The 25,732-nt window shown below is 42.7% G+C and overlaps 1 protein-coding gene across 2 annotated transcripts in view; it reads left to right on the forward strand.

Annotated features, from left to right (window-relative positions):
- Positions 1–25,732, forward strand: part of CTNND2 (catenin delta 2) — a 1,100,621-nt gene that overhangs the window by 848,029 nt on the left and 226,860 nt on the right. For both annotated transcript variants that reach the window (XM_061393866.1, XM_061393867.1), the window contains exon 11: positions 5,085–5,298. In XM_061393866.1, coding sequence (XP_061249850.1) covers positions 5,085–5,298 — 214 coding nt within the window. The remainder of the gene's footprint in view (positions 1–5,084; positions 5,299–25,732) is intronic.

The following is a 25,732-nucleotide window of genomic DNA, read 5'->3' on the forward strand; positions in this document are numbered from 1 at the left end:
ATATAAGATCATCTAATTAGGTTGTACATGAAAAGCACTTCCCAGTCATTCCCTGTCAAGTTCAGGAAAAGTGGGAGTTGTGAGATTTGTTCAGTCCAGGTCCATTTCTAGCTATTGTTGCCCTATATGTATTGCATTATTGATAGTTTTTTGTTTCAATGATTTATGTTAATGTAAATAAATTGGAATCACACATTCAGAATGAAAAGAGAAAGAAACACAACATTAAGATACAATTACAGTCTCATAGGGGCTTCCCCAGTGGCTCAGCAGTAAAAAACCTGCTTGCCAATGCAGGAGAGGTGCAGGGGATGTGAGTTGGATCCCTGGGTCAGGAAGATCCCCTGGAGGAGGGCATGGCAACCCACTCTAGTATTCTTGCCTGGAGAATCCCTTGGAGAGAGGAGCCTGGCGGGCTACAGTCCGTGGGTCGCAAAGAATCAGGATACGACTGAGCAGCTAAACATGCACGCACAGTCTAGTATTAACAGAATGGCCAAGATGCAGAACACTGGCAGCTCCCAGGGATGGGGAGTGTGTGGAGCGGCAGAAGCTCTCATTCAAATGCAGAATGATACAGACACTTCAGAAGACAATTTGGTGGTTTCTTACAAAACTAAACATCTCACTGTCCCAACACTGCAACAGCGCTCCTTGGTATTTACCCAAAGAAGTTGAAAATTTATGTCCACACAGAAATTCGCACACAGCAGCTTTTACAGCAAATTTCTTCCTAATTGCCAAAACTCAGAAGCAGCCAACATGTCTTTTAGTAGGTGAGTAGATCAATACATTACATCTAGATGGTGAAATACTATTCATTACTGAAAAGAAATGAGCTATCAAGCTATGAAAAGACATGGGGGAATCTTAAATGTGTGGACTGGGTGAAAGAAGCCAGTCTGAAAAAAGACTAGTTACTGGATGATCCCAACTGTATGACATTCTGGAAAAGGCAAAACCATGGACACCATAAAAACATCAGCAATTTATCCAGGGCTTAGGGAGGAGGGGTGATGGGGGCAGGGATGAGCAGGCAGAGCAAAGAGGACTTTTAGGGCAGTGAAATTATTCTGTGTGATACTGCAATGGTAGACACGTGTTGTTGTACTTTTGTCAAGACCTACACAACACCCAAGAGTGAACCCTAGTGTAAACTCTGTACTTCGGGTGATAATGGTGTGTCGGTGTAGGTTCACAGGTTGTAACGGACGTATGGCTCTTGGGGGATGGTGGTAATGGAGGAGGCGTGCCCGTATAAGGACAGGGCTGTATGGAAAACCTCTGTTCTTCCTGCCGGATTTTGTTGTGAACATAAAACTGCTCTATTGTAAACTAATTAGCCTCCAATTAAGATAAATAAATTTAAATTTCAAAAAAATTAAAAAAAGAGAAGGAAACCAATATATGATAAGCACTATAGCATTCTTTCATTCATCTGATACATGTTTATTGGCTCACTACCATATGACCGGCATCCTTCTAGTGGATTTGATATTCTTATATCTCATGCATATTGGATATAATATTATGTAGTATTTTGTTGACTTTGTTTCAGTAATATTAAATCTGGATTCCCTTTAAGATTCGGCTTGTGAGGAATTCTGTGTGATGATGAAGGGAGGAAGAAGAAAGGATACATTGGTCTCAAATGATACTAAGTGGACCCAAACCAGGGCCTCACCTATTGGATGTGAAGTGACTGATGGGGAGAATTATAGAAAAATAGGTCTCTGGCCATTTAGTGAGAGAGAAGGTAAAGGTGTCTTTTCAAAGAAGAGACTTGCCCCCGATCACCTTTTGAAAAAAGTTGTACTGTCTTAATGTTTGCAGTGTGTTTGTTTGGAGCCTTATGAGAGTTTAAGGTTGGAAACAAAAAGAAACCAGAGAAATTAGATGCCAGGACAAGTGGAAGGGAGGGAGGACCCAGAAGAAAAGCAGAAGAGACGTGAAGAAGGCAGCATGCAGACCCATCCACCCCACCCAGAGGTCCTGCAGGGAATGAAGACCCTGCAAGAAAATTGAAAGTCTGCCCCGTGGCTCCTTTTCTGGTCCTGCTGGGAGCGGAGTGGATCTGGGAGGAGGCAGAACCAAGTACCATCACATTTCACATGTGTGAACATTATCTCTGACTGATGTTTGGCTTCAGAAAGCTGAAGTAGGGTTCTATCTTATTGGATAGTATTCAACCCCGAGAAAAGTTTGTTTTTGTTGTTTTTTTTAGTATTGATGATCCAGTGACCCTCAAAATAAGAGCAAATGAAAAAGTTTATCATCTTACTTGTCTTGCTCTAATTAGATTAAAATAGAATTTAAGATTTCATTATACATTTGGATAGATGGCATTAATTAGGGTCACACTGAAAACATCATTGTCTCATGATACCACTAAGAATTGATATTGCCTTCACTTTGAATTCATTTTCCCTTTTAAATCTTTAGAAGAACGTTTTAATAGGTTAATTCATGAAGTTATATGAATGGGAAAGTAAGGAATCTTAACTATAATATACAGACTAGCTAAGGTAGAGAGAGAGATAGGTTTTCTATTACTGTTTACTTTATACATAAGCATTCAGTGAACTGTATGAATGGCTCTATTACCTCTTTTACAATAGCTTCATCATTATTAAAATAGTTAAACCTAGATAATTTGTAAAGTACACACATTCAAAGACACACACATCAATAAAATGACATTCATAGTTTAACCTTTTCATACAAATGGGAATAAATGGGTGTTTTAAAGCTCAGATGTATGTATGGGACATACGTATATAGTGATAGATTTCATCTCTCTTGAAATCTATAAATATTTATCAGATAAACAGAAAGCCAAGCAGGACCAGGGTTAAACTGTAAGTTGGGAAAAGTTGTTTTTTGAACCTTTCTTAGTTTATTGTGATTGACCCAGTGATCCTTTTAGCCACTTCTCCTCGTGCTGGCACTGCCGCAGACTGTAGGGCACCTCAGGGACGTAGGTACCTGTCTCTCCAGCCCTGGCCCCTCTGAGGCAGAGGCAGGGTGGCGGGGGAGGGTGGCGGGCCTGTGGTCGTCTCCTCTGTCCGTGGTCCTGATCTCACCTGCGGTGTAATCCCACACTCGTGTTTTCTAAATTAGGAACTTCGAGCTCATGGATTCTGGGAGGATTTGAGCTTTTTCTGTTTTCATTCGGTTGATGGATAGAAATAACTCCTCCAGGCATATTCTGAATCATGAGATGGTCCACCTTGTGTGTGAGATGCATGCCTTCATTTTTTGTAAACTGGTTTCAAAAGAGATGCATTGGCCCCTTGGAGACATTCTGAGATGTTCACAAGTGTTGTTTTGTTTTTGTTTTTTCCTTCAAGGAAGAATATTATTCCCTCTTTCAAAGCTGATATCAGCTCACCTGACAAAGAAATGTGCTGTAACAAGTAATGCATGCTCCCCCAGCCATTTATTCAGATACTTATCAAGCTTCTATTATGTGCCTGGCATTACACTTGGCCTAGGGATGGGGATCCATCAGTGAACAAAGCAAAGAGACTTGCCTTTCAAGAATGTACATTCTAGCAGAAGATGGACAATCACAAGAAACATAATAAAGAAGTTAGGGCCCATCAGGACTATGAAGGATTCTGTAATAGATTAAGGTGAAAAAAGCCTGCTAGGTTAGGGAGGTGGTGTGGTTCACATGGCAATTTTAAATAGTGTGGTTGGAGTAGCCTTGTAGACAGCATGGCATTTGAGAAGCTTTGAACGAGTCCAGGGATCTAGCCCTGTGTCCCTGCTCATCTGTGGGATGAATGAGGTTTTTATCATCAGAAAACTAAGTAGGAGGACTTCCCAGGTGGTCCAGCAGCCAAGACTCCAGCTTCCACTGCAGGGGACGTGAGTTTGCTCGCTGGTCAGGAAACTAAGGCCCCCACATGCTGCTTGGTGCAGCCAAAAATTAAAAAAAGAAAGAAAGCCAAATAGGAAAGGTGCCAGATTATATCCATTCATGCCAAATTAGAACTCTTCAACCATTAAGGGATATTGAAGTTAAAAAAGAAAATTTAAGTGAGTTGTATGCATTCTTTTTCCAAATGCAGCAATATTCAAATACAGCTCTGCCAATGAAAACTCTCTGAAATGGTCTGTATGTTAACTAGAAAGTTTGTTTGCAGTTCAGATTTTAAAATGGTCTAGAAATTAGACAAGGGGCTTCCCAGGTGGCGATCGTGGTAAAGAACCCACCTGCCAATGCAGGAGACATAAAAGATGCGGGCTCAGTCCCTGGGTCGGGAAGATCCCCTGGAGGAAGGAATGGCAATCTGCTCCAGTATTCTTGCCTGGAGAATCCCATGGACAGAGGAGCCTGGCGGGCTACAGTCCATGGGGTCGCAAAGAGTTGGACATGACTTAGGGACTTAGAGACTTAGCAGCAGCAGCCAAGAGAAGACCCATCTAGAAACATATTGCAAAGTATTTTCTTCATTTACTCATTAAAACATTTTCTTTGATTAGAAAACCACCCAGATTAAATGTTATTTTTTGTTATTAGGCAAATGCCTAAGTTAAGCAGAACATACTTTAGTCCTAGTATGTAGGACAAGTGTCATTGTGAGTGACGTTCTTATTTTCCAGGTCTTCTCAGATGAATAGCCTTGTATGACTTCTGCTTTCTCATTTGGCTTCTGGTTCCTTGGAAAGGTTGGGAGCATCTCCCTATTCCGCATAATTTTCACATTGTGTACATCAATCCTGCAGCCCTTTAGGACAGTGGTTACATTTCATAAGTCTTAGGAGTGAGGTCCTTTTGCCCGTCTGTCTGCTTCATGCCCTGAGTATGTAGCATATTTTTATAGAGAGAACACCCATTAGGAGGTTAAAATCATCTTTTCAAAATTCTATGACTTGAAAGGAAATGCGTTTGAATTCTTATCAGGAGGATATGAAAATAAGTAAAAGCAATAGAATCTAAAGAGAAGAATAATTTGTTTTCTTTTCCCTTTGCCAAAGGCCTTCCGTTCAGTGCAGTGAATTGTAGCAATGACCTCATATGAAAAACCCACTGGAGTTTAAGTAGTAAAACCTTCCTGTCTCCTTCTCTTCTTCAGATAAGGAGACAAGGGGGCATCCAGCTCCTGGTGGACTTGCTGGACCATCGGATGACTGAAGTCCACCGTAGCGCCTGTGGCGCCTTGAGAAACTTGGTGTACGGGAAGGCCAATGATGACAACAAAATCGCCCTGAAGAACTGTGGCGGGATCCCAGCCCTGGTGCGGCTGCTCCGCAAGACCACTGACTTGGAGATCCGGGAGCTGGTCACAGGTCAGAATTCTTAGTAACAGCATGGCTGATGCTCACAATGAATTTCCTATCGTCCTGCAAGGTAGTGATGTGCTAACCAAGTGTTATGGTCCTGGCCTGTCCAAGGGCTAATCACACCAGCCATCCTGGGAATAAATATGTGCATGTTTGCAAATGATAGACTTAAGTAAAAGGATATCAGATGTCATGCGAGTAGATTCGTCATGTTAAATAATTAGCATCCAATAAACATGACCCTCCTAAGATTCTTTGACTGCCTTTCAGTCTTTGTCACTTGGTTAAGTGTTGACACCTTAAAATACCCTGAGTCATCATTAGAATGACTTTAATCATGAGTGGTGAAAGGCCAAGGCGTTGAGTTATTGGTAATAAGTTATATAATACTGTGCTTAGCAGCAGAGAGTTTATTGTCCTTAACAGTTAATTTCTTGAATAAAATGTTGATGCTTAGTAAAAGCCCCCAATTTATATAATATTACAGGTTAAGCAGTTTTCTTTCTAAAGTAATCATGAAAGAAAGCCTTACCCATGAGCATAGGACTTTTGAGTTTCAAGAAATGAACATAAGTATGATAACTATACTACCTTATAAAGCCATGGGATTAATCCATGAGATTATGCAAAGCCTTTAACACATACCTTCATGGAATATGTATGGACATAGGAAACCAGTGGTTTACTATTGCCTCTCACTTTTTAAATGGGAAGTTTTACTTGTTGAGGGGTCTAAGGTTATTGGTGACCTCAGTATGGAATTTCAAATCACTCTTCTCATTATACTGGGTTGGCCAAAAAGTTCTTCCAGGTTTTTATACATTGAGTTTTATGTATATTCTATAAGATGTTACAAAAAAACTTGAACAAACTTTTTGGCCTACCTGGTATATAATGTATATATGTTATGTATGCAGTATACATATTGCTATTGCTGTTCTTTGGGATATTTCATTTTTGGTTCATATTTCATTTCCTTTTCTTTGGATTTTTCTTTCTCTAAGTGGTAGATTGTCTTTGTGGGGAAAAAAAAGTGTTGTGAAATGATAGTAGTGTTTCACGCTGAACTAACAGGGGTGACGTGGTTAGGGAAGGACAAACTCCTGTTGCACATATGCACACATTTTTACTCCTTAAAGCAAGTATTTGTCGAGAGGATTGCAAGACTGATTCTCAGAAAAAAAACTTTTAAGTACCCACGATTCCACTGACCTGTCTCGACGCTAAAATTTCCCTGAAGCTATGCTGATAAGCATATTGCACTTGTTCATTTAAGAAAATACATTGCCAAAACTGGAGTCATAAATATTTGTTCATTCTTGGGTCAAGACTCCCAGCTTCAGCATATTGTCTTTAATTTAGCATCCTTTCAGATCATGGGCACATCTCCTTTATGTTCTTAGCTAAATTAGAAGTAGACTCTCATATCTTTGTCCTTCGGTTTTTTTCTTTTCCTTTTCTTTTGTTTTTTCTTTCTCTAAGTGGAAGATCATCTTTGTAGGGGAAAAAGATGTTGTGAAGGGTTGTTGTGTTATGATAGTAATCTTTCACACTGAACTAGCATGGGGTGACATGGTCGGGGAAGGACCAACTCCTGTTGTGCGTATTATGCTCATATTATGATATGTAGGATAGTTTGGGGTGAGTTAAAAACTGAAAATACAACCGGCCATTATAGTTATTAACACTTGTCTTTGTTTCCTTTTTAAAAAAAATGTTTATTTATTTGGCTGTGCCAGGCCTTTCTTGTGGCATGGGTATCTTTAGTTGCAGCACGTGGGATCTCGTTCCCTGACCACAGATTGAACTTGCATCCGCTGCACTGGGAGGGCAGAGTGTTAGCCCCTGGACCACCAGGGAAGTCCCACCTGCCCTTACTGTCATGAATTGTGTTTCAACTGGAAATGCCTGTAAGAGAAAGAACTCAGGGTGGATGCCTCTGTGCCTTAAGACCAAGCTAATGGCTGTATGTTGCTGCTGAGTTGCTTCAGTCATGTGTCCGACTCTTTGCGACTCTATAGACTGTAGCCCGCCAGGCTCCTCTGTCCACGGGATTCTCCAGACAAGAATCCTGGAGTGAGTTGCCATGCCCTCCTCCAGGGGATCTTCCTGACCCAAGGATCGAACCTGCGTCTCTTACATCTCCTGGACTGGCAGGTAGGTTCTTTACCGCTAATACCACCTGGGAAGCCCAATGGATGTGTGAGGCCAGCACACCCAAAGGAGCGCCCTCCTGTGTGCCTGCACTTTCATTCATGATTCGAAAAGAATTGGATTTTACCAACATTTGAATTTGCTGCAACACAAATGCCTTATCTAGAAGCACTCTCTGTGGTGGCTTCGGTCATTGCCAAAGAAACTCGGCTCCACGGAGAACGGTGAAGTGACTGATGGCTTCAATCAGAAAGGAGATGCAGCTGTGTGGGTCCCATGAGGCCGTCCGCCACAGCATGCCCTGTGCTCCTTGGGATGCTTGAAGCCGCCATGCAGAACGTGACGGCTGGCTCCTCCCGAGTCTTCAACACTGCTTCTGAAGATGCTGGACGTCACCCATGTGTGCCCCTGAGCAACATGCAGAATTTCTATGTGAGCCCCGATTGGAAACATCGAGGGCAGAGATATTCTTCAGAATGTCAGCACGTTTCCCCTTTTGGTGATGCTTTGGCTGTAAGAAAAATGGTGCATGTGTTACACAGAGAGAACAGATGCCTTATTCTGCCCCTTTTTTGAGTAGAACAGAAGTTTGCACCCACTGTCATATCATAACCCACTGTTTCTTCAGAAACATGAGTTGGTGGTCCAGACTGTCTGCCAGAAGAAGTGCTGTATTCTGCCATGACACTGTCCAAGCATCAGAGCCAAATGGATTCAGGGTGACAGTGATCGCTTCTAAAATAGATGTTCTCTGTCTTCCCAGAGGTGAGCTTCCCAGGTGGTGCTACTGTTAAAGCACCCGCCTGCCAGTGCAGGAGATATAAGAGATGCGTGTTCAATCCCTGGGTCAGGAAGATCCCTTGGAGAAGGGAAGGCAACCCACTCCAGTATTCTTGGCTGGAGAATCCCATGGACAGAGGAGCCTCACAGGCTACATACAATCCATGGGGTCGCACAGAGTCAGACACGACTGAAGCGACTTAGCACTCACTCACATCTTCCCAGAGGCAGGGCCTTATTGTACCTGGCTGAATGTCAGGCTTGAGTTTCACGTGTTTCAAAGAAAAATGTGTTGTCAAAATATTTACACTTGCTGAAGCTCCCGGTTTCTGGAGTTGCTGTGGTGGATACTACTGAAAAACAAGAAGCACTTGGCCAAGCTATCTCTTGAGAAAAACATCTAGGAAAGCATCCCACATGGAAGGAATTGCCGCTGCACCCAATCTGTACTAACAAAGCCTTCTAAACGTCCACGCTGGCTGACACCTGAGGGCGCCTGGAAGCCTGCAAGACTCCTTGAGCTCTATTTAGACAGAGCATCCAGATGCAGATCAGGCCAAAGCTAACTCCACTGCCTGAAGCAAAAGTCAAATAAGGCAAATGAATTCAGCTCCAAGAGGCTTAGAGACTTGTATTCATCATCAGCACCAGCCATGGTCAACTGCCAAAGTGAGCTGTGAAAGCTAGGGTTCTGTTGGCTCCTGCAGAGCTATGCAAATCAAGGATTTTAGTAGGCCAAATGCAGAGAGCTGACTCATTGGAAAAGACCCCGATGCTGGGAAAGATTGAGGGCAGGAGGAGAAAGGAGTGACAGAGGATGACATGGTTAGATAGCATTACTGACTCTGTAGACATGCGATTGAGCAAACCCTGGGAGATAGTGAAGGACAAGGAAGCCTGGTGTGCTGCAGTCCTTGAGGTTGCAAAGGGTCGGACACAACTTAGTGACTGAACAACAACAATCCGATTTAACTTCAGGATCATCCAACCCTCCATTTCTCTTATGTGTTATTCTCTGCCTTCTGAGTCTTGGACCCAGCCTCTGTGCACTGTTGTTGAATAGAGTATCAAACACAGAGTTTTGGGTGAGATAGAAAAGAATAGCATTATAGGTTTGCCAGGCCAAGGGGGACAAAGAGGGCTCCTACCCTCAAAAACTCTGTGTCCTAACCTGGGAGGATTCCATGAGTTTTACAGCATAGGTTCAAGGGCAAAGTTGCTATTAAGATTTGGGTGTGTGCACTTCTTTAGAGACAGGTATTCTCTTGATGAGCTTCTCTGATTCCTTTAATTGGCTTCAGGTGGTCTTCTCTGGAATAAAGAATGCTGACATCTTTCATTTATTGGGGTTTTATTTCTTCATGGCAAATAGATGGGGAAACAGTGACAGACTTTTTTGGGGGGGCTCCAAAATCACTGCAGGTGGTGACTGCAGCCATGAAATTAAAAGATGCTTGTTCCTTGGAAGAAAAGCTATGACCTAGACAGCATATTAAAAAGCAGAGACATTACTTTGCCAACAAAGGTCTGTCTAGTCAAGGCTATGGTTTTTCCAGCAGTCATGTATGGATGTGAAAGTTGAACTATAAAAAAAGCTGAGTGCAGAAGAATTGATGCTTTTGAACTGTGGTGTTGGAGAAGACTCTTGAGCGTCCCTTGGACTGCAGGGAGATCCAACCAGTCCATCCTAACAGTCCTGGGTGTCATTGGAAGGAATGATGTTGAAGCTGAAACTCCAGTACTTTGGCCACCTGATGCGAAGAATGGACTCGTTTGAAAAGACCCTGATGCTGGGAAAGATTGAAGACAGGAGAAGAAGGGGATGACAGAAGATGAGTTGGTTGGATGGCATCACCGACTCAATGGACATGAGTTTGAGTAAACTCCAGGAGTTGGTGATGGACAGGGAGACCTGGCTCGCTGCTGTTCATGGGGCCGTAAAGAGTGGGACACTATTGAGAAACTGAACTAACTAACTAGTCCTCTAAAGAGCTCAGAAGATATTGTTATGTACATCCTTTGAGGCGGAAGGAGGACCCTGCCCCAAGGCTGCACTATTCTTTCTTGGCTTTCCCTCCCTTATCTCTGCATCCCCTCCCTTCCCTGATTAGCAATTGTTTGAATCTGCCCTTCCAGAGTCAGGAAGGTCTTGGAGGCTGGAGTCTGTTCCCTACAAACAAGGAATGGGAGGCATAGAAACACATCTGTGCCCAAAAGCCCTACAGGGTCCTGTTCAGTGTCAGTCTTTGCCCAAGTTTGATGAGCTTTTCACTCCAATAAGCGTTTCTGGGTGAGTCCAGGCCCTTCACTCATTCCTTAGTCACTCATTTCTCAAATGCATGCGGATTTCTGTGGGTGTTGGGTGTTTGCTAAGCCTTGGATATCTGCATACATGGGCTTGGCAGTCAGCTGACCCACCATGCACAGCTTCTGCTGGTGGCCTCTGTGATGGTTGGGGGCCCTGTTGTCAATTGTCACACTCTGGCATCGCTGGCTGCTGATCTTTAAAAGAGATGTCCCTGGCAAATGTGTTGATGTTTTAGAAACTTAACTAGACAAGCAGAAAAAGAGATGATGGCTGGAAGAGTGGAGTAGAGAGTAATAAGTAAAAAGGATCATTCCACTTCCATTGTCACAAGGATCCTCCACAAAACCTTTTTGGAATGAGGTTAGATGCTTGTGTGTGTGTGTGTGTGTCCATGCATCCTTAGTCGTGCCCAACTCTTTGTGACCCCAACTGGACTGTAACCCTCCAGGCTCCTCAGTCCATGAAATTTTTTAGGCAAGAATACTGGAGTGGATTGCCATTTCCTCCTCCAGGAGATCTTCCGGACCCAGGGATTGAACCCATGTCTCTTACATCTTCTGCATTAGCTGGCAGATTCTTTACCACCAAGCAGCCTGAGAACCCCCTAGACACTCATACATGAATCAAAAAAAAAAAACAAAAAACCTGATTCAAATGTAACAACTGTGCCCTTTCAGTTCAGTTCAGTTCAGTCGCTCAGTCATGTCCAACTCTTTGCGACCCCATGAATCACAGCATGTCAGGCCTCCCTGTCCATCACCAACTCCCGGAGTTCACTCAAACTCATGTCCACCGAGTCAGTGATGCCATCCAGCCATCTCATTCTCTGTCATCCCCGTCTCCTCCTGCACCCAATCCCTCCCAGCATCAGAGTCTTTTCCAATGAGTCAAATCTTTGCATGAGGTGGTCAAAGTATTGGAGTTTCAGCTTCAGCATCATTCCTTCCAATGAACACCCAGGGCTGATCTCCTTCAGAATGGACTGGTTGGATCTCCTTGCAGTCCAAGGGACTCTCAAGAGTCTTCTCCAACACCACAGTTCAAAAGCATCAATTCTTCGGCGCTCAGCTTTCTTCACAGTCCAACTCTCACATCCATACATGACCACTGGAAAAACCATAGCCTTGACCAGACAGACCTTTGTTGGCAAAGTAATGTCTCTGCTTTTGAATATGCTATCTAGGTTGGTCATAACTTTCCTTCCAAGAAGTAAGCATCTTTTAATTTCATGGCTGCAATCACCATCTGCAGTGATTTTGGAGCCCCAAAAAATAAAGTCTGACACTGTTTCCACTGTTTCCCCATCTATTTGCCATGAAGTGATGGGACTGGATGCCATGATCTTCGTTTTCTGAATGTTGAGCTATAAGCCAACTTTTTCACTCTCCTCTTTCACTTTCATCAAGAGGCTTTTGAGTTCCTCTTCACTTTCTTCCATAAGGGTGGTATCATCTGCATATCTGAGGTTATTGATATTTCTCCTGGCAATCTTGATTCCAGCTTGTGCTTCTTCAAGCCCAGCATTTCTCATGATGTACTCTGCATAGAAGTTAAATAAGCAGGGTGACAGTATACAGCCTTGACATACTCCTTTTCCTATTTGGAACCAGTCTGTTGTTCCATGTCCAGTTCTAACTGTTACTTCCTGATCTGCATATAGGTTTCACAAGAGGCAGGTCAGGTGGTCTGGTATTCCCATCACTTCTTTTGTAATCCTTCAGCCAGCCTAATTGTTCAGCAAGAAGCAAAGACATTCCAGGCCCCTCTAGTACACAGAGTTTTTTCTGTTGTATTTTCCTTCCTGCCTGTTAGTGAGTTGGTGAAAACAGATGTGTATTGAAGAAAAAGGGAAGCGAGGTTGACATATGCTTTGAATTCCTCTCTAGATATTTACAAACTAGGATGTTTTGTGAACAAATACTCAAAGGAACAACTTTAGTGATCAAAAAATAAATAAGTAAATAAAGCATGTTTGTAAACCAGACTTAGGGTCTATATCCAGAAGGATTGAGAGCACCAAATTAGAAACAATGAAAGATAGAAGGGAAAAAAAAAAATGATCTTGCAGAGCTTTAAATTATTTACTGAGTATTCCTTGGCAAACTGTTTGAACAATAATAAAATGTTAAAAATTGAGGTAGTTACATACATTTACACTCAACCCATAACCGTGCATGTTTAAAAAAAAAAAAAAAAAACAGCTGCCTGTTTGTACTACAGTATGTCTTCACAGCAGAATACATTTTGCCACTGCCTGTTAGACCTTGCAATAAATAATTTTCTTCCTGTGCAATAATTACTATGAGATGATGATCAGAATTTTATTTAAAGCCAGTTGAAGCAGTTATATGCTAGCTGTTACTTGAAATGTTCCAAAGCAAATAAACTTTATTAGAAGTGCTGCATGTCCTTTGGGCTTGACTAATACAATTTTTCTCTCTAAAGATGGAAATAATCAACCTAAATTTTGAAAGGCCCAACTAAAGATTTCAGAATGCTTTACAAATCATAATAAAGCAGTCTTTATTAAACCATAAAAATAAATACGTTTTATTTCAGATGAAAGCAAGTGTCCTTAAGAGTTCTACTTCTCCAAGAGCAGAGTATATTTTTCATTTTATGCTTCATGTAACCCAAGTAGTCTTTCCTTTTAATTAAGGTGACAGGCTTCAGTTTAACTATTTACTTACTAGCATTAGGTCAGTTGATTTAATTCAGTCAGTCTCCAAAGGGCTCCAAAGTTGAGTTATCTGCCCCCAAAATTTATATGTTGAGGTCCTAACCCATAGACCCTCAAACTGTGACTCAGATGTAATTAGTTATGTTAGGATGCCAAAGTAAGATGGGCCCCTAATCTGATACAGCTGATGTCTTTATGGAAAAAGGAGATTTGGACATAGACACACACAGGGAGAATGCCCTGTGAAGATGAAGGCAGAGACTGGGTTGATACTTCTATGAGCCAAGGAACACCAAAGTTGGCCAGCAAACCACCAAAAGCCAGGAGAGAGGCATGAACCAGATTCTCCCCCACAGCCTCAGAAGGAACCAATGCTGCTGACACCTTGATCTTGGACTTCTAGCCTCTGAGATCATTAGTCAATAAGTTTCTGCTATTTAAACTACTCAGTCTATGGTACTTTGTGATGACAGTCCCAGGAAACTAATGCAGACCCACCTCAAGGCTGTTCATATGTTCACAAATATGAGCAGATACTTGTGGGTCAGGTAGATAAAGCAATGCAAATAAATACAGGACCATGTAGGCTTACTTAAAAGTGTTGCTGTGTTTTAAATAAATAAGGCTCTATTGCCCTGATTTCTTAATAAGTCTTCTTTTCATTTAAAAAAAAAAAAGTATTATTTATTTATTTACTTGGCTGTGCTGAGTCTTAGTTTCAGCACACAAGATCTTCCATCTTTGTTGCTGCATGGGGAATCTTTAGTTGCAGCATGCAAACACTTAGTTCTAGCATGCAGGATCTATTTCTCTGACCAAGGATCAAACCCAGGCCCCCTGCTTTGGGAGCATGGAGTTTTAGCCACTGAACCACCAGGGAAATAAATCCTGAGGCATCTTCTTAAAACAACTACTTGTAAAGAATTAGATGTGGCAAGGGTAATTGAGCAAATGCATTGTATTTTAATTTTTAAATTGTAATAGATATGGTCAAAAAATAATATAAAAGTGCTTATAATGAAAGCAACAGTCCTCAACCTCATCTGTCTTCCTCCTAGTTCCCTCAGAAGCATTCAGCCTTAATTTTTGCTTCCTTTTGCATTGTTTTTTAGCTTTCTTGTGTTTATCCCGTGTCTTTAGATAATATGCTTGTCTCAATCTAAACAAATTATTATAGGCTTTTAATACTGACTTTATATCATAATGGAAGGAGACTTTTTTCCTTTTTCATCACTCATGGCTTTCTCTCCTTCTTTCTAACATGGTGACATCATTATCCTTGGTTCCTCTCCAGATTCACTCAGTAACTTCAAAAGCAAACCTGTGTTTCTCCCAATCTAACATAGACACTATCTCTTATCACTCCGTTTGTAAGATGAGGCTATTAGTATTCCTTTGTCTTCACCCTTCTCTTTCTCAGCCTTTGTCATCATCCTTCCCGTCTGTCCTAAGTTGCTTCAGTCCTGTGTGACTCTTTGTGACCCTGTGGACTGTAGCCCACCAGGCTCTTCTGTCCATTGGATTCTTCAGGCAAGAATACTGGAGTGGGTTGCCATTTCCTTCTCCAGGGGATCTTTGCAGCCCAGGGATCAAACGCCTGTCTCTTACGTCTCCTGCACTGGCAGGAGGGTTCTTTCCTACTAGCACTACCTGGGAACCCATACTTGACTTTATTGCCGAGAATGAATATAATTACACTCTATTCTATAAATGTAGTCAGTCTTCCAAAGTTTTCTATAACTTGATTCAAAAAGTTGAAAGCCAGAGATCAGCCTTTGCCTTATGAGCAACCAATGTGGTACCTGCAATCACATTTCTTTCCCCGTGGCTTCAAAGTGATGATCCTTGTCAATGAAGTACATTTCTAGCATCATATCTGGATGGATCATCAATGACAATGCCCATCAACTGAGCTTTGTCCATGATTTCAGTCATTATTAATTCCTTGGTTTTCTAAGGCTCTCCCTATCCGAATCTTTTGTCTTTGGGGCAGATTTGGATAATTGCTCTCTAGATCTGCTGTATAGCTGTCTTGGGTTAGAACTTCTATTCACTAGATCCTATAACCTTCTCTTTATTGGTTTTCTGTCCTTTAAGTTCCATAAAGGGCTTCCCCAATGACTCAGTAGTAAAGGATCTGCCTGCAATGCAGGAGACACGGGAGATACCATTTCGATCCCTGGGTCAGGAAGATCCTATGGAGGAGGAAATAGCAACACACTCCAGTATTCTTGCCTGGAGAATTCCATGGACAGAGGAGCCTGGTGGGCTACAGTCCAGGGGGTTGCAAACAGTCAGACATGACTGAGCACACAAGTACAAATTCCTTAAAAACTTGTGCTCAGGAGATGAAATTATGAAAATATCAGTACTAAATCCTCACACATGATTGATATTTACTTGATATGGACAGATAGAAAATTATTTTTCTCAAGAATATTTTCTGTAATTTAATTCTATCCTTGATACTGTAGAAGTCTGTGATATATATAGGTGTTGCCCCTTTGAAAACATTCTTTGGTATTGGACACTTCCAGTTTAAAGAGTGATGACTTTCAGTGCCAGAAAATTGTCTTGTTATTTTTCAAGAAATTCGTTCATGTTTTTCTTCTCTTTCTGGAATTATTTTGAGTCAGACTAATTGGGTTTTTCCTTCCTCTTCAATAATTTGCAGCCCTTTGTCTTTTTATCAAGCATGTTGAGAGCTTTCTCCAGCATCTACCATTTCCCTCAACCTATCTATGAGGTTTTATTTTTGATTTTTTCTTCTTGCAGGGGTCTAAGGAGATATCAGTGGTAGTAGTATTTTATTCTAAGAACTTTCTGTGTTCTTGTTTTATGAATGTAGACTGTTACTGAATTTCTCTAAGGCTATTATTTAGAACTAAGGTTTGTTTTCTCTTTACCATGAGTCATCTCACTTTGCTGTGTTGTCAAGTTTTTTTTGTTTTTTTTTTCTGTTTGTATGGGAACCTTCCTCATTGATTTTGCAGACTTACTTTAAGTATATGGTAACCCCTGGGTTGGGAAGATCCCCTGGAAAAGGGAAAGGCTGCCCACTCCAGTATTCTGGCCTGGAGAATACTTTGGACTGTATAGTCCTGGGGTTGCAGAGTTGGACACAACTGAGAGACTTTCACTACTACTCACAAACTCTCAGTTCTCTGCTTATTTTTAAGAAGGAAGAGTAGAGAGTTTGTCTGAGCTCTGAGCACATTGGTGAAGTTTGTGAACTGTGAGCTTGACTTCAGGTGAGCAGGTAGGCGTTGAGTTGTAATATGTGGGATCCTCAAGTATCTTGATGAGGGGAGTTTTTCTCTGAGGGTCAGATATCCACATTAGGTTTTTATTTCTCCCCCAATGCAGCTAATTTCTTTGGAGAATATTTGAGTTGTTTGTTTGTCTTGTTTGTTCTTCTGCCTGGAGGGAGGGGTCTCAAATTCTACAAGGGCAGTCGGCCACCTCACTGGGTCCTCAGGATGGAGTCTTCTGTGTCCAGGTCCTGCACTGTGCTGGCTTTCTTACCAGTGTCATCAGCCAACTCAGCTCCATGTATTCTGTAGCTCAAAGAAATGAGATGAAATATCTCATCTGCTGAATGACTCCTTCCACTCTCTATTTCTTTATGTCCCTAATAAATAACATCTTCCCTGCATGAGTTTTGAACAGTTTGGCAGGCAAAGTGTAAATAGTACTAAACCTTATCTCTACTGCCTATAGAAGCCAAGTTGGCAGCATTAATTACTCTGTGTCTGCTAGCCAACCTAACTATTTCAAAAGATTTCTGGGGTGTAATGTTAAATAACTCTGGAGGGTAAACACCCTTTATGGAAGGAGACACTGGAACAGAGGAGAAGCATTTTTCCCTATTAACATGCTCCAGCTTATTGTTTTCCTCTTATTTTATTTGTATAATCAGCTGGAGACATGGCTCATCTCTCCAAAGAAGGAAAGTGAAAGTGTTAGTCATTCAGTCATGTCTGACTCTTTGCAACCCCTTGGACTATACCCTGCCAGCCTCCTATGTCCATGGAATTTTCCAGGCAAGAAGGAATACTGAAGTGGGTTTCCATTCCCTTCTCCAGGGGAATCTTCCCAATCAAGGTATTGAATCCGGTCTCCTGCATTGCAAGCAAATTTTTTACTGTCTGAGCCACCAGGGAAGCCCCTAAAGCAGGAGTCAAACATTTTGTCAAGATAGCCTTTCCTCCATCTTCATGGAGTTTTGGGGGGATCACTTGGGACTCCTGGTGAGCATTTTATAAATTACACTAAGAGGTACTGAAATGGGTCAGAAGAGCATGTTATTTAAATCAAATCCAGGGTGACTGTCTTCCCACGATATAAAATAAATCCCAGATTTATTTCTTATCCCAAATAATGTCCAGCCATGTTATCCAACATAGCACATCTGAGGTTTTGCAGTAATATTAAACAACACCCAAAAGATAAAAATGAACAAGGGCATTCCAGGAATGAAATGCCAGCAATGTAGAGATGCTTTGAATTTTAATATAATCCCCACCAAATACCAAATTCCCAAGGAGAAATTAAAAATCAAAGTTTAAGTCCACTTTCATGTTGAAGTCCAAAGACATTAAAGTTCAAAGGAATTAAAGTCTAAAAATCGATATCTCTTGCCATTGTGTGTTAAAGTTCAAAGTCCACAATTCTTTAGTTAACTAAAGTGTAAAAACCATCCTCCCCAACTTTTTTACTCTAAGTCAGACTAGTTGGAATTTTCCTTCCTCTTAAATAATTTGCAGCCCTGCCGGAAGAGTTCTCTGGGGTTTGGTTTCTTCAGCAGCAGGGGCTGCCTCACGCTGGAACTGGTGACATACTTTCAGGGCTTCAGGAGATGCCTTATTTCAGCATCAGCTCCCACTCACCTTCCTGTTTAGGGATGTGAACCCTAGCGTGTACCCATCACCTTTAGGGAAAAAGCTACCCGAAGCCCACGAGAGCAGTTATCCCAGACACCGGTATGTACTGAGGACCAGAACACCAAGGCCATACCGCTCAGTGAAGTTCATGTTGATTACCTGTTGCTGCTCCAACACATTTCCACAAGTTTAGCCACTTAATGCAAATTTATTATTCTCTGGTTCTGGAGGTAAGAAGCCCAACACAAGTCTCACTGGGCTTTTACATAGCTAAGATCAAAGTGTCCAGAGGGCTATGTTCCTTCCTGGAGACTTTAAGGGGGACAGACCTTGCCTTTTCCAGCTTCTAGTGGCTGTCCACATCCCTTGATTGTGACCCACTTCCACTGTCTTAAAAGCTGGAGACATGGTGTCTCTGATGAATTTTCCATCGTCACATTGCTCATGACTGCTGCCAGGAATGGTCCTCTTAAAGACCCGAGTGATTAGACTGAGCCCACCTGGATAATCCCAGAGACTCTCCTCAAGATCCTTAAATGAATCACAGCCTCTAAGTCCCTTTTACCATATTCACGGGTTCTGAGAATTAGGATGTGGCTGTTTGGGGAGACCATCATTCTGCCAACCACAGCATCAGAGAGGAGATGAGTAAATGAAGATCTCCTTGGATTTAGTGAGTCAAATGAGGCCAAGTCTGGCAGTCCCTGGCTTCCAGAGTTCACAGTGGGTGAACTTACATTGAGTCACAAGACAAAATTTCCAGCAAAAGGTTAATTAGGGTATCGTGCATTCATACAGCTTGTCTCTTCCTTGGGAAGGTAGGATCGTAAACATTGCTGCCATCTTGCCAACATTTAGATAGCTTCACTGGGTGTGTCAGCTGGGGTTTGACCAGAGAAGAGTGAGAAGAATGAATGACATGGGAAAAGGGATTTATTATTAAGAGGAGACCTGACACCCCAAGGTAGCTGGTGAAGAAATCTGAAGAAGGCTCTGCCTCTATGTCTGGTGCTGGGGCTAAAGTTGACCTAGGTGGCCAGGTAAAGACAAGGAAGAAAACCTGGATATGGAGCAGAGGAGAGACAGGGCCAGTGGGCACCCATGAGAACAGCCTGGCACCCTCTTCTGCCTCGCCTTGGCTACAACCAGGCCAAGTCTAATCAAATTAGGAAATTCAGACCATGAACTTCCTGCCACCCCCACTCATAGTCCTGGAGACTGAAGCAGCTCTGTAGGCTCTGGGTCTAATTCATACATTCATTCATTAAGCAAATGCTTGTAGAATGTCTACCATGAAGCAGTGATGTCCAGTTGCTTGAAATTCTGGGGTAAATACCCAAGTACCTTCTTGCCAGAGACCATCCTCAGGATATTGCAGTGTTCCCAATGGCCAAGATGGTGACAGCTATGTTCCAGTGAGCCATACATTTTGATACAGTGTTTTTAAAGGAGTTTATACTACCGTATGTTATTGTGAGATAATGTTGTCGGCTGACCCAGTCTCACAGCCTTTCTTTATTGCGCACTCCAAGGAGTGGCTCACCGGTGGACATAGCAACAGCCGTCCTGTCACATCGTTTCCTGTGCTTTACATTCTTACAGCCTGATCTGAGAATGGAGGCATTCTCTGCATTCTTGTATCCCCAAAAGGGATGAACAAACATTCCTGAACACCCACCACTTACTAGTCATCATGCTGGGAGCCCTGAACATGCCTGGTGGTGCCCTGAGACCAAATTTAAAGTACCAGCATCACCACTGGCATGCCTGTTCTGTCCCCCCAGCCTGTCTGCCTGATACCATGACTTCCCACTCCCCAACCCCCTGCAATCAGTGCCGATTTCCAGGCCCCAAATCTCTATGATCATAGCCTGGGACTCATTTTTACTAAGCTCCAACAGTTCTCATGATCGTGGATGGATGTTTCAGGAACCTCACTTTCTCTTTTCTCCAAGCCAGCAGTTAACCCCACTGTGGGTGACTTGAACATTTTTGAGAGATGCCAAAATATTGCATTGCTAACAGTAACTAAGTTATGAAAATGTGTATCTCCTCTACCATTTTTTATGAATTAAAAATAATTTGAGGTTACCACTTATTCTAATGCAGTTGCCCTTGTAACAGAGAAGCCATGGGGTGACTTCTAACAAATGTAGCAGACATTGCTTATAACGGTTACCTAACGTACAGCCCGCAGTAAGCAACTGGCATTGCTGGTACTTTGAGCTGGAAGGGGGTTTGCCACTATCATCACCCTCTACTTCCCTGCAAAACCTCTTGGGGTTTGCTCAGGACCTCTGTCCGCCCATCTGAGCCGATTGCATGAGTGTATCCCTTTTTCCAAGCCACCGAGGTAGCACGTAGGCTGTTCCCACACTGTCTGAGGTCGTCTTCATTTCTCTTCACCATGATCACGGGTTGCTGGTGATGTGAAATATACCTCAGCTTACCTGCAATTAAGTTCCAGAGCATGCCAGCATGTTGTAAAGGTTCAAAGGAAAGTATTTACCAGGGGCATTTTGTCTTACTTTGTTTATTTGCCCGGATGGAAATGTACAGTGTGTTTCACTTGTTAGGTCTGACAATGCATAACTGATTTGTGACTCTACTTTGCAACCCACGACTTACAAGTTAATTAGAAGCACTTTTCCCTAATTATATTTGAGAGTTTGCTCTATTTGCTCTACAATTATCACAAAAATTACATTAGCTAGTGTTAGCGAACACAACATCGAAATCCCCACCGGGTCCTGGAGAAGAGGAGAGAATTAAACAATGTCTGCCTCCCCAGCCCGACACCTGGTTTCCTTTCCAGCAGATGTTTTTATTTGTTATTCTCCATGAAATGTTCAAAGACAAACTTCCTTCCTGGTTGTCCCTTAGAGGCTGGAACTCAGCCTGGAGGAGAGACATCTCGGTTTGGGTTTGCACGGTCAAACTGCCTTCACGCAGGGCCTCAGTCTTCACGTGGCCCGCCCGTCATGAGAGAGTCCATTTGCCATCATGGCAGCTGGATGCTGTCAGTGAGGTGCCTCCCATGGGAATGCTCAGAAGACTCTCCGAAATGATCTCTTAGCACAGGGACCTGTATCATGGAGACCTGTGATGCCAGGGAAATAAAGAAATAGTCCTGAGCAGCTGGTATTCATGTCCATCTTCCTTCTTTCCTGTGTTCTCTGGTGTACTTCTGAGCAACACTCCATGCAAGGCTGAGTGGATGATATAAAATATGAAGATGATGTAGGTATGAGCTCTGCCCCCAAGGAGCTGTCAATCAAGTCTTAAGAGAGGAGACATGGGTACAAAGTAAGCACTGAGAAAGGGCCAGAAGAGCTTAGAGGAGCAGAGAGAATGCTCAGTTGAGGGAAGTGGACAGAGGAGCGTGGTAGGCTACAGTCCATGGGATACAACTGAGCCGACTTCACTTTCACTTTTACTGAGGAAAGTGGTGTTTGAATAGTAGTCCCCTCTTATCTGAAGTTTTCCTTTCTGAAGTTTTGGTTACCTGCAGTCAACAGTGGTCTCAAAATATTTAAAAATTCCAGAAATAAGCAACTGATGAGCTTTAAATTGTGTCCATTCTGGGTAGTGTGATGAAATCTTCACGCCTGGGAGTGAATCGCCCCTTTGTCCAGCATGTCCTGTTCATTAATTGGCTCATCTGGGGTAGTAAATGGCAACCCACTCCAGTATTCTTGCCTGAAAAATTCCCTGGGCAAAGGAGCCTGGCAGGCTGCAGTCCGTAGGATCACAAAGAGTCAGACACAACTGAGCACACACACATCCACACACAGCTGGTTCAGCAAGAGTCGTGATGCTGGCAATTCAGATATTCTCTTACAGTGCCAAATTTATACGTTACTTGGTGGCTCAGATGATAAAGAATCTGCCTGCAACGCAGGAGACCTGATTTCTTTCCCTGGTCTGGGAACATCCCCTGGAGAAGGGAATGGCAACCCACTCCAGTATTCTTGCCTGGGAAATCCCATAGACAGAGGAACCTGGCAGGTTACAGTCCACAGGATCGCAAAGAGTCAGACATGACTGAGCAACTAAGGCTAACACATATGTATAGAAAAAACACATGAATACTATATATATATAGGATTTGCCACTATCTAGTTTCAGGCACCCAATGGGAATCTTTTTATGTCTTAATCTTTGGTCCTACTTCCTTCTAAGGAGATTGGCTTGCCTTTTTGGAGGTTTGGGGTCTTCTGCTGTCCTTTAAAAGTTGTTCAGTAGGAATTGTTACAAATTCTGATGAACTTATAATGTATTTGTGGGGAGTCAGGTGAAGCCCTCATCTTACTTCCTCCCTCATCTTCTTCCATCTCTCATCACTGTAAATCTTGGAACTCATCCCCCTCAGATCAAGGGGGCTGACTGCATTAGGTTGCAGAGATGGCCATGAATTTGGCTTTCAGATAATGGGAGCAAGAGAATAAAACGTGAGTCAAAAAGGCAGTGAAGAGAAAGCCCCCATACGTGAGCTGAGTATGTCATTTGTATATATGCATGGGGAGCAGGCACCCTCCCGCACACACGTCCCCACAAATGGTCCCTTCTTTATCTGCTGATGCCACCCTCCTGGCATCAAGGCCCAAGGTGGCCTACTTCAAAGAGTTCTGGTCTTTTCTCTCCATCCATATTTGCCTTTTAATCTCTTACCCTTCGAGAAGCCAAGTGCCTTTCAGGGGGAGGGCTTTGCTGGATGGTACCTTATAATTCTCTATGGCAGAGGTCCCCAGATCCCTGTTAGGAGCTGGGTTGTACAGCAGGAGGTGAGCAGTGGATGAGTAAGAGCTAATACAGCTTCATCTGTATTTACAGCCACTCCCCGTCACTTGCGTTACCGCCTGAGCTCCGCCTCCTATCAGATCAGCAGCAGTATTAGACTGTCATAGGATTGCAAACCCTACCGTGGACTGCACACGTGAGGGCTCTCGGTTGGGCACTCCTTATGAGAATCATCGAGAAACCATCCCCCTCATCCCCAGTCTGTGAAGAAATAGTCTTTCATGCAACTGGACCCTGGTGCCAAAAACCTTGGGGGGCTCTCCTCTGTGTAACTTTACATCCTTCACCCAAATATTGCTGGAGGTCCCCCCAGGGCCAGGATTGTTCTCATCAGTGAGAAAGTGTGCACACACCATTAGTTCACAAACAAACAGTGATTAGGAACTCATTTACTGTGCAAATGGCAGTTGTCCAACTTAAAAGTTTGGAAATTTTTTCAGGTAATTTTTAAACCATGGAAACTTGATCCTAAAAGTATTCGTACTTCACCCTGGGCAGTCCTGTAACAAACTCATCGACCACTTACAAATAATGGTACACACTGGCCGGAAGAGCCTCTTGCCCTACATTCTGTTTGGCTTTCACTCATGTTGGATTTCTTTTGTTCAAGCAAATGGATTGTAATTCATAAACTCATTTCCATCTTCAAGTGGCGTACCTGCTCGGGTCACAAATATAGCTTCGAGGCTTATCTTCCAAGTTACTCATTAAAAGCAAACACGAGCGAGTCCTCTAATCTGATCCCCAGACATATTTAAGAGTTAGAACCATATTTTAGGGCTTCCCAGATGGCACTAGTGGTAAAGAACCTGTCTGCCAAAGCAGGAGATGTAAGAGACTTGTGTTCAATCCCTGGGTCACAAAGATCTCCTGGAGGAGGGCATGGCAACCCACTCCAGTATTCTTGCCTGGAGAATCCCATGGATAGAGGAGCCTGGTGGGCTACAGTCCATAGGTTGCAAAGAGTCAGACAAAACAGAAGCGACTTAGCACAGTATATTCATATTTTACATTCATAAGTATCAGTAGTAAAATGGCTACTTTCATTCCTCACATTTTAGATTGAGATATGTTTTTAGACTAAATGACATTATTCCCCATATTTTATCCTTCATTCAAAAATCTTTTTCCTCTTAGTGAGAGGTAGTAACATGCTTGGAATCTAAGGCTGGAAAATACAAATTCCAAAGCAGTCAGAAAACATTTTTTATTAATAAAAAGAGGATCTTGGCCATTAACCATGGTGGGTTTTGTTTTGTTTCTTGTTTTTTAAGTGACTTTATAGTCTGGATGGAGCAGATGTTTAATTTCATATTGGTTCCAACTAGGCTCAGGGCAATGGAGGAAAAGAGTTTAAAGAAGAGAGAGAGGAAGAAAACTAAGTACATTTGTTTTACTTTGGCAGTGGAACCTCAGCTCCAGGGTGCCTTTCCCAGATGCTCAGCTTTTCTTTTGACTCTGGAGGCATTTTCTGATACATGTAATCATTCACACACACACCCCACCATGCGTATCCTTCACAAAGGACATTTATAGGCAGGATGGGGTTAATTTGCTTTATTCCCGATGCCCTTTTCAGGAGACTTCCCAAAGCTTTATTAAATTAACAGGAAGCAGAAATTTGTATTTAACACACAGCTATGGTTATGAGATGAACATGGATCATTTAGGATTTTCAGGCAGTTTATCAATTTAATAATTTTCTGTAAAAGTGCCCCTGCTATTAACTTAGTTATTGGAGTGTGTAAACACAGATGTGAAATGTATTGTCATGTGTAAACTTCACTTTGAACACAACTAGGTATTTATATTAATAACTTGAACCAAATGAAAATGGGATATAAAAGAAAGAAAGGACCATGTGATTCCAGGATGGAACTTTCCCAAAAGCAAGCACTGTCTGATTAAGCCACACAGTCACTGAAAAGAAAGGGGTACGTCACTACAGTTTGCTGATGAACTTCCAAACATCAGGATCTCATTAAAAGTCTTTTTACCCCAGGGAATCCCCTTGTCATCTCTAGGTAGCTTTGCTAAAGCTGCCATTAGGGCTGAGATGTAACATACCACTATCTGAGTTGCTATGGAAACAGTTCTATCTATGCAAATTACTTTTTTAAAATCATTAGGCCACAGGAAGTCTGACATACAAAATTTGCAAGGGTTCTAGCCCACAGCCACTCTTGGCATTGTGTCTTCCTTCTAACTGTCCCCAGTTGTTTTTTTGTTTTTTGTTTTTTGCTGTATCTGTTTTATACAATCATTATTGAATCCTTAGAAGAGATCACTAGTTGTAAGAGCTGAAGGCAGGAAGTTTTGAGAGCTCTGGGGGCTGTGGAAGAATAAAGTTACCCAGACATGGGATGGGAAACGAGAGAGGCTGATGTCAAGGCATAACTATGCAAGATGCCACCTGTCTCCACTCATCCCTCTTCAAAATTTAAAAGACGCTGGTATACGTACAAGCGTAGGCATGCACACGCCCATGCAGGCGTGCCCACACACACACACACCGGCATGCACACACACACAGACACGCTGACACACACATGCGAAGAACCTCAGATTTATCACACATTTATGTCCCTTGCACAGCCCTTGCTCTGCCAGGCGCAGATCTGCCCTAGAAGGACTGCTGTCCCTGGCTTCCTCTGTGTAGCTGTTTTATACACCGCACTTAGTAGGGACCTTATAATTTTCCAGCAGAGCTTTGCAGTTCCCCCGCCCCCCCCCACCCTGCTGGTCAGCGCAGCTTCCCTTGGCACACTATGTCCTGCTCTGCTGGTACCCAGAGGTGTCTGTCCTGAGCCCCCAGGAAGCTGTTGCTGAGCGGTG

This window comes from Bos javanicus, chromosome 20 (genome assembly GCF_032452875.1).
Source record: "Bos javanicus breed banteng chromosome 20, ARS-OSU_banteng_1.0, whole genome shotgun sequence".
Lineage (NCBI taxonomy): Eukaryota > Metazoa > Chordata > Mammalia > Artiodactyla > Bovidae > Bos > Bos javanicus.